General features: G+C 48.8%; 2 protein-coding genes and 1 pseudogene across 2 annotated transcripts in view; 2 read left to right on the forward strand and 1 right to left on the reverse strand.

Annotated features, from left to right (window-relative positions):
* GSTT2B (glutathione S-transferase theta 2B) overlaps positions 1-2,626 on the forward strand; it is a 4,343-nt gene extending 1,717 nt beyond the window's left edge. The window contains exons 2-4 of the mRNA XM_003803292.3: positions 1,376-1,629; positions 1,719-1,892; positions 2,213-2,626. Of these exons, the coding sequence (XP_003803340.1) occupies positions 1,376-1,629; positions 1,719-1,892; positions 2,213-2,422 (638 nt within the window). The 3' untranslated portion in view covers positions 2,423-2,626. The remainder of the gene's footprint in view (positions 1-1,375; positions 1,630-1,718; positions 1,893-2,212) is intronic.
* LOC100956781 lies at positions 397-994 on the reverse strand (annotated as a pseudogene).
* An 8,128-nt stretch (positions 2,627-10,754) lies between the features above and the next one.
* LOC100957096 (glutathione S-transferase theta-4) overlaps positions 10,755-11,983 on the forward strand; it is a 38,280-nt gene continuing 37,051 nt past the window's right edge. The window contains exon 1 of the mRNA XM_012813715.1: positions 10,755-10,888. The gene's annotated coding sequence lies outside the window, so the exon portion shown is untranslated. The remainder of the gene's footprint in view (positions 10,889-11,983) is intronic.

An 11,983-nucleotide genomic window follows, 5' to 3' on the forward strand; every position in this document is an offset into this window, starting at 1 on the left:
AGGCAGGACGGGGGCAAGGGGTGAGCCAGCTACAGATGTGATGGCTGGGGACTATGAGAGGAGATCTGAGGACAGGCCTCTGCCTCCCCTCCTGATCCCCAACCCAGGCAGGCAGACATGCAAGGGCCTCAACTGAGCACCCCCTGTGAGCCAGCCCCATGCGGGATCCCAGGGGCCCAGGGAGCCTTTTCTGAGCTGTGTGGCCTCTGCCAACTCAGCTATTCTGAGCTTTAGTTTCCAGGTTTGCAAAAGGGATAACAAGAGTTTTTTTCTTTTCTTTTCTTTTCTTTTCTTTTCTTTTTTTGGAACTAAAAAAAGGATTATGTTTATTGAGGGCAAAGGGATGCAAACAATGTAAAAAACAAAGCTCATCTGGCATTTTAATTAACTTTTTCTTCTCTGCTTGACAAATGGGAGTTGGATTTTATTTGTATATATTCTAAGGATCCTGATCTGCTCATGAAATCCTTATCCAGGGAGAAGCTGTGGGGCAGATGTCTGAAGCAGTCCTTTGAGAGAACACTTTTCAGGGCAGAGTAATTGCTCGGTTCGGCCTACTTCTTGCCCATCTGCTTCATGTGTACTACAAAGCAGTTGTTGCCTGCGATGGTGAGGCCTGCAGTTAGGGAAAAGAAGCTCTGGAAGCCACTTTGCCATCTCGGCACTGGTCCAGGTCCTTCATTATTTTGTCTAAGGCCAGAGGGTCTTTTTGATTTTCCAAAAATCCTGGGAACTCCTTCTCCATGAGCACTCTGAGGTCCTCCTTTGTTAAGTAGCCTTTATCCCCAGCAAATTTGTGAAATGTGGACATCATGGTTTCCATGGCATGCTCCATCTGAGATGGCATTTTGGTGAGTTCTACTGAAATCTGGACCAAGAGGCATGGTGGACGCCAGCTGGCTGGGGCGTGGGGCGGCGAACAGAGCCACAAGAGTTTTTTTCACAGGGCACCTGCAGGGATATCCCAGAGATGAGGTTTTGTTTTTTTATTTTTTTTAAGACACAGTCTCATTTTGTCACTGTTGGTAGAGTGCCCTGGCATCCCAGGTCACAGCAACCTCAAACTTTTGGGCTCAAGCAATTCCCTTGCCTCAGCCTTGGGACAAGAGGTACCCGCCACAATGCCTGACTATGTTTAGAGACAGCATCTTACACTTGCTCAGGGTGGTCTCAAACTTGGGAGGTCAAGCAATCCACCCACCTTGGTCTCTCAGAGAACTAGAATTACATGTGTGAGCCACTGGCCCAGCCCTAGACATGAGGTTCTTAAGTGCAAAGCAGAAGGTCTCATCAAGGGCCACTGCCCAAGATAACAAAGAAAGTGGGAGGGGGTAGGCAGTGGCAGAGAGCTGGGGATGGAGGGTGAGGCTAGAAGGGAACCATCAAAGCAGAGAAGCCACAGGGCCCACCTGGGGGTGGGAGGCAGCTCAGGGGGAAGGCCTGGAACCAGCCTCTGTGTTCTTCCCGCCCTTTCCCAGCACGGCCATCCTGATTTACCTGAGCTGTAAATACCAGACAGCAGACCACTGGTACCCACGTGACCTGCAGGCCCGTGCCCGTGTCCATGAGTATCTGGGCTGGCATGCTGACCACATCCGTGGCACGTTTGGTGTCCCCCTGTGGACCCGGGTGAGGAGAGCCATCTGGAGAGTGCTTGAGCATCAGGGAGCTGGGAGGAGGCAGGGCCATAGACTGAGCCCACCCTCTGCTCCCATCAGGTGCTGGCACCGCTCATTGGGACACAGGTGCCTGAGGAGAAGATGGAACGCAACAGGATTGCCATGGACCAGGCGCTCCAACAGCTGGAGGACAAGTTCTTGGGGGACAAGGCCTTCCTTGCTGGCCAGCAAGTGACACTGGCTGACCTCATGGCACTGGAGGAGCTGATACAGGTGTGAGCTCAGCTGGAGGAGAGGTAGCTGTGGGCAGTGTCCCTCCTAGGGCCACCCCATGCATTGGGACAGAAGCACTGAGGCCTGGAGAAAGCCAGGGTTGTCCTGAGTCAGAGCAAGTCTCTGGCTGACTGACCCCGACCTCTGCCTCCTCTGCCTGGCTGTGGGGTCTCTTCCTGGCTGTTCTGGGCCCTGAGGCTGACCACACTGCCTGGGCCTCAAGTGAGGACTGGGAAAGGACCATGTCCCTGATACCTTTGCTTGTGCCTCGGCATTGTGGCCTTAGTATCTCTACTACTTTCTCATTCTTGTCCCTGCAGCCCGTGGCAGTCGGCCATGACCTGTTTGAGGGACGGCAGCGACTGGCAGCGTGGCGTGGCCGAGTGGAGGCTTTCCTGGGTGCTGAGCTGTGCCAAGAGGCTCACGGCCCCATCTTGAGCGTCCTAGAACTGGTGGCCAAGAAAACATTCCCTGTACCCCAACCAGAGGCTTATCCAAATATGCTGAGGCGCATTGCCAGGATCCCCTGAGGTGTTTGTAACCGGGGCCAGGAGATTAGTCAGAAGAGATTCACTCTGTTTCTTATTGCTGCCCTTTCTTCCTTTTCCATCTTGCCCCTGTCCCTTGTCCACAATATCAAAAGAGCTCCTAAAAATAAGGGCATGAAGAAAAAGAAACTGATTAAAAATTGGCAAACTTCATCAGTGTTTTGATTGTAGTAAAGATTATGAACATTTGAATAATTAACCAAGAGTTGCTGTTTTTATTACGTTTTCATAGTATATGTGTGTTTGCCTGTAAGTCCCATCATGGTGTTGCAAAGTAATGTCACAGATAACAAGTCAACACAACATCATTGCCAGGGCAACAAAATATTAAGGAATTATCCAGCAAACTAGTACAGCATATGCTGCACTGACAAAAAGTGCTACATAGCTCATTGCTGAATAGCTCTGTGGTCTCCTTCCAAGTCCTGTCCTCGGAAAGCTGTGCACTGAGGCTCGCCCCTAGTCCATGCTTGAAAGCTATTTTGGAACTTGTTTTCTGGAATGGCCCTGAGAGCTACTGTCCTGTTACCCTCGATGTCTTAAATGTCATCAAAATGTCTTCCTCTCAATATTTCCTTCACCTTCCGGTAAAGAAAAGTCACTGGTGGCTCCATTAGCTGAGTGTGGGGTGTTTTCCAATGCAATCATTTGTTCACTGGCTATAAACTCCCTCTTGGGCAATGCCGGGTGAGCTGGTACATTGTCGTGCCAAGATTTTCAGTTAAGATGTTCCTGTTTCCCTATTGATGTTTGTTTGGTCAGTTGATGATTTTAGCATACAACGTGATGAGATTCTGCAACATTTTAGTCAGTCATGCTTGTTACTGGCCACCCTGAATGCTCATCAGTGATGCTTTCTCTCCCTTCAGAAAATACTTAATCCAGTTGTCCACTGCCATTTTCTTCATAAAGTAGGACTAACGTGTCTCTTCTGCTTTGGTTTTTTTTTGAGACAGAGTCTCTGTCACCCTGAGTAGAGTGTCATGGTGTCACCATGGCTCACAGCAACCTCAAACTCTTGAGCTCAAGTGATCCTCTTGCTTCAGCTTCCCCAAGTAGCTGGGACTACTGGTGCCCACCATGATGCCTGGCCAAGTTTTCTGTTTTTGTAGAGATGGAGTCAGGCTGGTCTTGAAGTCTTAAGCTCAAGTGATCCACCTTCCTTGGCCTCCTACCTAGAGTGTTAAGATTATAGGCTAACGTGATGCTCCCAGCCCGTTTCCACTCTTGCTAAATTTAACAAGAAATTTAACCCTTGTTCATTGCTCTAATTCAAGTTCCAACATTCTTGTGATGACACAAAAAAATACACAACAGGTTGGGCACGGTGGCTCACGCCTGTAATCTTAGCACTCTGGGAGGCCGAGGCCGGTGGATTGCCTGAGCTCACGAGTTCGAGACCAGCCTGAGCAAAAGTGAGACCCCCATCCCTACTGAAAATAGAGAAACTGAGGCAAGAGGATCACTTGAGCCCAAGAATTCGAGGTGCCTGTGAGCTATGATGCCACAGCACTCTACACAGGGTGACAGCTTGTGACTCTGTCTCAAAAACACACACACACACAACTATGAACACCAGAGCAAGACTCTGCCACACGTGGACATGAACACATCTGTGAGATGCTGATATACCAAGGTTATAAAACTTTACCAAGTTGTGTGTGCAGTGCTGCCAATGTAAGTGCTCAGTGGCAAGTTCATGGTCTCTATTGTTAAAACCCTATTAGTGGGCTCGGCGCCTATGGCTCAACCGGCTAAGGCGCCAGCCACGTACACCTAAGGTGGCGGGTTCGAATCCCCAGCCCGGACCCGCCAAACAACAATGACGGCTGCAACCAAAAAATAGCCGGGCGTTGTGCCGGGCGCCTGTGGTCCCAGCTACTTGGGAGGCGGAGGCAGGAGACTCGCTTGAGCCCAGGAGTTGGAGGTTGCTGTGAGCTGTAATGCCACGGCACTCTACCCAGGGGGACGGCTTGAGGCTCTGTCTCAAAAAAAAAAAAAAAAAAAAAAAAAACCCTATTAGTGATGTTTCACAGGATGTAGTCTAGGAAACTCAAAAGACTTACTTTCTTTTTTTAAAATCATTTCCTCCTTTTATTGAAATCTTTCATTCATTATATTGACCATACTTTTCCTAATGCTTCCTAAAAAACCGTCCTGGCCCTCTACATCAATTTCATTATAGGCCTATGACTACCCCAACCAGGCACAGGTCACAGTGTGGTAAGCTCTTAACTCCCTCAGTTCTTGTGGCAGGGTAGAACCCAGGAGTGCCAAAGCCTTAGGGCAAAAATCTAGTCTTGAGCAGCCTCACCTGATTATCCCATGCAAATGTGATCTCTTCCCAAGGTCTTGCCATACACACAAAACTAATAAAGTGTCACACTTTGTTCGGCCTCTTATCAGGTTTAAATAATTTCAATACCCAGCACCTCCCCACACACATCTTTTCTAAACTCTTATCAGATGACAGCTGTCCTTTGAACTGTCTTCTAATTTCTCATGTCCTTAAACTGTACAGCCCTTTATTCCACACCCATGGACCATTGCTGTGACTAGATCTCTCTGGAAGGGGTGAGACAGTCTTCAAGCCTGGCAGGATTTCCCTGCAGTTATGCAGGAGCAGGTCACCTGCCTTGAGAATACAATGTGCCAAGAGCTGCCACTTTCTGCGCTCTTTGATATGCATCCTTAGTCATGTCTTCATGTAATAAATATTTAACCCTGGAAACTAGGAGCCACAAATGTCTGTATGTTGGGGGCTCTGCCCTTGACCTTATAATGCAGTTTTCACATTAAGTCCCACATAGTTCAAGAGCCACACCAAGCCCAGCATTTGTAACTGTTAAGTGATGTCTGGAACAAATCAGATACCGTGGGTCCCAACTGCTCAGACACATCATGCTCCTCAGCAAAGCATCCCTAAAGTCTGCCCTCCCCAGTTTTCTGATATGAATCAATAATTGAGAATGGGGGAGCCAGACTACTGCAAAATGGCATCCACCCAACAGCCATCTCTGCAGCACTTGGGTTTCAATTTGTAGAAGGGCGATCCTCAGAGATCAGCACTGCCAGGCCCCAGAAGAAAAAAATCTTCACCCCCATTGGGCTTTCCTGCCCTAGCAGGCTAAACTGTGGCTCAAACAGATTTTCCCGCCTAACAGGCTATATAAGCAGATAGATTGTAAGGGAGCTGCCTTTGGACCCAGGTTTATTTGCATAAACCTGTCTTGGTCTTTGCTGTACTTTCTATGTCTGTTCTGTCTTTACCCTTCTGTGCTCATCCTCTCCTTATGAAGAAGATGGTCAAAGAACAGCTTTTCTCTGTAAAATAGCATTCCTGGGCTAGATATCCTTGCAAGCCTCTGTGCTCCTGGAGTTAAAACCTCCAAGAAGTTTCAATAAAAAGTTTCTCCCAAATGCTGATGAGATTCCTTTTCTGAATCTAGTAGAAGCTTCTTCCAAAAATGTGAAGGAACAGAGACTTAAGCAAGGCTGGGTGAGGTGGCTTATGCCTGTAATCCCAGCACTCTGGGAGGACTAGGAGGGCGGATTGCCTAAGCTCACAGGTTTGAGACCAGTGTGAGCAAGAGTGAGACTCTGTCTCTAAAAAAGCTGGCTGTTGTGGCGGACACCTTTAGTCCCAGCTACTTGGGAGGCTGAGGCTAGAGAATCACTTGAACCTAAGAGTTTGAGGTTGCTTTGAGCTATGATACCACAGCACTCTACCAAGAGTGATAAAGTGAGACTCTGTCTCAAAAGAAAAGAGAGACATAAGCAATATCTATTATTTTTTGTACCACCAAGAGACTCCACTGATCCCAGATGGCAGAGCTGTACACCACTGTATTTTCTACACCAGCACCAACTGTAAGTGGTAAATTTGTCTCAAATATAAAGAATTTTACTTCCAGCAAACTCAGTGGATTTTTTACAACACCTATGAAGTATGCAGAGCAGGTATTACTATCATTGACTTTATCAATTGAATATATCATTGACTTTATCAATGAATAGAGTCAAAGTTCAGAGACACACAGTTAGATCACACAAAGTTTAGATTACACAGTGAGTAGCAGAGCCCTGACTAATAAATCTCCTACATTCTCAATACTTCTATTTTATACAGTATTAATAAGAGATTTCTTAAAATAAAAAGTTTGCCCTAGTCCTATAATCAAAGCACTTGTCTGGCTAAGAATATTCATTTTGTCTATTAAATGCTGGCAAACTGGGAAGTAAAGAGAAGAGCTATTTGAAAGTCCCCTATCACTTCTTAGCTAACTTTTCCTTTCTGTTCTTGGCACGAGTATCTGTACAGTTTCTTCCATTCCCCTTGTATGCTTTCAGGGACTATATTACATACGACTCCCTGTAAGAGAGAATGCAAGTTTGAAATATCATCCCTCCCAGGGCTGCCAGAGACACCTGAGATTCAGATAGGACACTCTGTAGAGACCGTCAGGATTAGTTCCATGGCTTAACAAAGTCCTACAAAGTAAGTGGCTGAATATAACAGAAGTGTATTCCCTCACTGTTCTGGAAGCCAGAAGTCCCACATCACAGAATCAGCAGGCCTAGGTTCCCTCAGAACAGGGAAGAACCTGTTCTGGCCTCTCTTCTGGGGTCTGGCAGATGCTGGCAAACCTTGACATTCCTCCAATTTCCACCTCTGCAGGCACATAGCAGTGACTGTGTTCCCTCTGCATTCTCTCTTTCTTCTAAGGATGCCAGGTATTAGATTTAGAGCCCACCCTGATTTACGATGTTCACCTAAACTTAGCTACATCACTTACATTGGCGAAGACTCTATTTCTAAATAAGATCACATTCGGAGGTTCCAAGTGGATGTAGATCTTGAGGAGACCCTGTCTGAACCAGTGGAGTCTCAGCAGAGCAGGGTCTCATATTGGCACAGGACTAGTGAATCTTTTTTAAAAACCGTGGAGGAGACAGTGCGTCATCCTGTTTGGTTGGGTCACACGCAGGTAAACACTGAGTCTCAGTGCTCCATTACCTTTGCCCCTCTAAACACCATGCTGTCACTCAGGAACTGAAAATGGGTGGCAGAACAACTCCAACGTCTGCTCTCACAAGTTTTGCTGAAGCCACAAAGCTGTTGACACAGGTGACAATGTCCTCCCACTGAGGCACTAGACATGCCCTCTCAGGAATTATTCGTAGGAAGCCAAAATCATCCACTGTTCATCTCTCCAGAATCTGGCTAGTTCCTGCCGAGGGGGCGGCCCTAGCCTTCCTCCGGTGCCCTGGGGCCGGACGTGTGGCTGGGACAGCAAGGAAAGGGGTCGGGCGTTCTCCGCAGTCACGATGCAAAGCAGTGGCACAAATTGCTCCAGTCTCTCCACTCTGGAGTCTTTACTCTGTTCGCCCCCCACCAGCCTGTCTGAAGGAAGAACGCCGGAACCGGGCCCTTTTTTTTTTCTTTGAGACTGAGTCTCACGCTGTTGCTGTGTAGAGTGCTATGGCATCAAAGCTGACAGCAACCCCAGACTCTTGGGTTTCAGCGATCTCCTTACCTCGGCCTCCTGAGTAGCTGGGACTACAGGGGCCCACCACAATGCCCAGCTAATTTTTCTATTTTTAGTAAAGACAGGATTTTGCTCTTCCTTGGGGTGGTCTCAAACTCCTGAGTTCAAGCAATCCTCCTGCCTTGGCCTCCCAGAGTGCTAGAATTAGAGACACTGCACCTTAAAAGATTTAACAAGCACTCCCATCTTCCAGAACAGTGGCATAATGATAACAAAACAATAGAATTATACATTATCATACAAACCTCCATGTGTATCCATGGGACGTAACTCACCCTAGTTATTTTAAAAGAAATAATTTAATAAAAAGTATTGGTAACCAGACATTGGAGAATTCAATAGGCAGAAAGAAGCCAAATTATCACAAAGATAGATGCTGCAAGAAGCCCCAGGCTTGGGGGACAAAGAGAGGACATTGGAGTTATAAAAACTTAGGTGCTGGCAGAAGGGCCCATGGAACTGAGACCTCCAAGGAGAGTGTTGCTTAGGCTACTGGAGTCACCTTTGAGAGCAGGGCAGGGTGTCCCCGCTTGCCACCATGTCTTCATAGGAGGCCATGTGTCTGAGGAGGTTGCAATGTGACTGTAGATGTCACTGTTGACAGATAAATCTGTCATAGGAGGCCATGTGTCTGAGGAGGTTGCAATGTGACTGTAGATGTCACTGTTGACAGATAAATCTGTCCTTAGCAACACTCTCTGATCTACCTGCCCACCTGTCTTGGGGCACTGGTGGCCGCCCTGTGCCATTCCCAACCTGGAGAGCCCTAAGTAGCAACCACACTGCAGTTGCTCTAGGGGTCCCCATTGTGTGGTTTTCCTCTACAGTCCCATCTGGCTGTCCCTGCTTTTCAGAGGCACCTTATGCTTTGGGGAACACCCCAGCTTGCTTTCTTGGGCCTTTCCCATTGTCCCTCTCCCCTGGGCATTAGGGTAGGGTGATGGCAGCCTGTGCCTTCTTGATCCATGCGACCTGCTTTCTAGTTAATCATAACTGGGTGGTTTTTCAAGTATCAGAAGTAAACACACAATTAATTTAAACAGTCAGTTACTGTGCCATGTAGGTGGCAGGTAAGTCCTGAAGAGGGATCCCAGCTCAGTCAAATCATACTGTGAGTGAGCATAGGGGGCCTCAGGGTCCCTGGTCACTGGCAGGAAGAGGGGCAAAGTGACCTTGAATTTCACCTGCTGCTCTTACCCGAGAGAAGCACCAAGGCTAACGGTGTTGTGGGCACTGAAGATGGGGTGGGTTCAGGGCTCTTGCAGCAGTGAGGGGGTACTGAGAGGTGAGGCGGAGTTGAAGCAAGGTGAGGACTGGCTTTGAGCGATGTGAATAAATTGTGTGGCTGTGTGTGTGTGTTTGTGTCTATGTGTGTGGCGTGAGTGAACTGTGGGCAAATGGGAGCATGTGAGTGTGCACACGTGTGGCTTGGAGCACAGCTGAAAAGACTCAGAAAGCCTAAAAACACCCTGCAGTGTGTCCTCCCAGCTGGTACCTTCCCTGCTTGTACCTCTGCTTGAAGGGCTGAGGAAGCTGCGGCCTGCACTCCACCGGTGGTGGCTCAGCAGGCTCAAGCTGTCCCGGGACTCAGACTTTCTGCCCAGTCCCCATGCCATTCACATTCTCACCAGGAAGAATTATATTGCCTGGCCTGCAGTGAGCCTGGTAGCTGGGTCTTCCCCAAGGAGGAGTTGCCAAGGGGTCAAGCCCTGTACTGAGCCTCCCCACCTGTACTGTGCAATCTGCCCACCTGGAAGGTGAACCCCTAGAGAAGGTATCTGTCCTCTGAGAGATAAGGGTGACCTGGTGCCCATGCAGAACCAGGCTCTGACTGGGTTCTGGGGCTCATGGTGGGGGAAGGCACAGGGATGAAGGAAGAAAGCTGATCACCCCCGGCTTGGCAACCTTTCCCAGCCACTGTAGCCCCTTCCTCCTTCCAACCTGTACAGCTCCAAGGCAGGGGCTGGATCCAGAGACCTCTTAGGAGTAAAGCTGAGGGGCTGGGACCTGGCAGGAGACTGAGTCACCCGGAGCTGCCAGGGGAGGAAAAGACATAGGTTTCTGGAAAACTTGAAGCCAGAGGGCAAGGCCCAGGCTTGAGGTTGGCCCCTCCCCCAAAGTCTCTCCAACATGTCCTTTCTGATTTCTAGGAGCTGGGCAGGCCCAGGGTCAGACTCCACTTTGAATCTCAGCTCCCTGCATCCTCACTCTGTGCCCTCAGGCAGGTGGCAGGTGCCCCTGGTTTCTCCTCTGTAAAGTGGGACGGTGCGACCATTTCCAGGACTCACCTGAGACTGGAGAATCAGCACCAACTGCTGGGAAGCCAAGGGGGAATCAAGGACAGGAATTCTCTATAAAACAAATTTATAGCTTTCATATGCAAGCTATAACCCAATTATAGCCCAAGAATATGGGGAAAGGGAGGGCAGGGGAGGGAGGAGGATGGGTGGAGGGAGAGTAATTGGTGGGACCGCATCTACAGCGCATCTTACTAGGGTACATGTGAAACTTACTAAATGTAGAATATAAATGTCTTAACACAATACCTAAGAAAATGCCATGAAGGCTATGTTACCCAGTTTGATGAAAATATTTCAAATTGTATATAAAACCAGCACATTGTACCCCATGGTTGATTTAATGTACACAGCTATGATTAAAAAAAAAAAAAGGAACAGGAATTCTGGGCTGAGGAGGGTGGCTCATGCCTGTAATCCCAGCACTCTGGGAGGCCAAGGCAGGTGGATTGCTCAAGCTGCTCTGTCTCCTGGCCCAATCTGTCTTGCCCCAGTTCTTGAGGAAGCCGACAGATGCTGCACATATGCAGCAGCTGCTGGGAAGACTGAGGCCAACCCTGCAGCACCTGGACTAGGAGCTCTCTTCAGCAGACTTGATGCAGGTAAGCCTCTCCTGCCTGCCTGGCCCCTAGGGGGACTCTGAGTGCAGGGCTGAGCCACCACCCCAGCTGGCTCATCTCCCTAGCTCACTGCTGTTAGCTGCAACCTCTTCCAAGACTAGCCCCAGCTGGCAGAGTCAATGCAACTCAGTACAAAATAATAACACCTACTCAGTCCGTTGCATAGAACTGAGGAACATGGGGAAGCCAACATCAGCAAGCTCTCCTCATGGAGAGGCAAGGGTGAAGCCCTTCCCAGTGATTTTCACTGGCTTTCATTGTAATCTCAGGCATGAGAAAATACAGCACAGCGGAAACCTTCAAAGAGAGAGTCAAGGTTAAAAATCAAGGAGTTTATCTTTAGCTGCAATTGAACTCCTAACACATTCTGCTTTCTGCACCTCTGTCTTGCCTTTTTCTTATCACTGCTAAACATTACTTAGGACTGAGACAGTGTGGTGTGCTCTGTCTAGGGAGTATTGTTTTTAGTACTCAGGGTCAGAAGGGATGCTTGGATTTTGTCCAGAACACTCTGTCCCTAGTGCATAGGACTTTTGACCCTATGCTCCATCCTGTAGTCCTGTGTGGAGGCTGCCCTGGATGCTGAGCTTGTCCAGGAGGATCACAAGCTCATCCTCTAACCTCGGGACCCCAGGAAAGCTCAGCTGGCCCAGAAGCTGATGCAGTGGCTGTAGGAGTAGCTCCCAAGAACGAATTCAGCATGCTCCCCTGCACTCTGTTGCCTGCAGTAAACACACTATGTTTCCCACTGGCCTCCAGCTTCACTCCATCCCCAGGAAGTAGGAACTGTCCTGTTTCTGGTTCCCTGGCCTATTAGGACAGGGAATCTCCCAACATCACAAGCACAGAGTGAGTAGCACTCCTGCCTCCCCATGGGTTCTAGTTGCCTTCCTCAGCTACCAGCTGCATAATCAGGCCACTTCAGTCCCAGCTGAGGCAGCAAGTTTCTGGGCCTCTCTGCATGGACTAGGTTGACTGGTTGCCACCACCTCCCCAGTGGTGTTGTCCTCAATGGCCCTACAGCTACCCAACCCCCTGTGTCTCTTCCTCCTGATCCTTCTCTAGCCACAATTTGGG

Source organism: Otolemur garnettii, unplaced genomic scaffold, assembly GCF_000181295.1.
Source record: "Otolemur garnettii isolate 467f Iridium unplaced genomic scaffold, OtoGar3 scaffold00292, whole genome shotgun sequence".
Classification (NCBI taxonomy): Eukaryota; Metazoa; Chordata; class Mammalia; order Primates; family Galagidae; genus Otolemur; species Otolemur garnettii.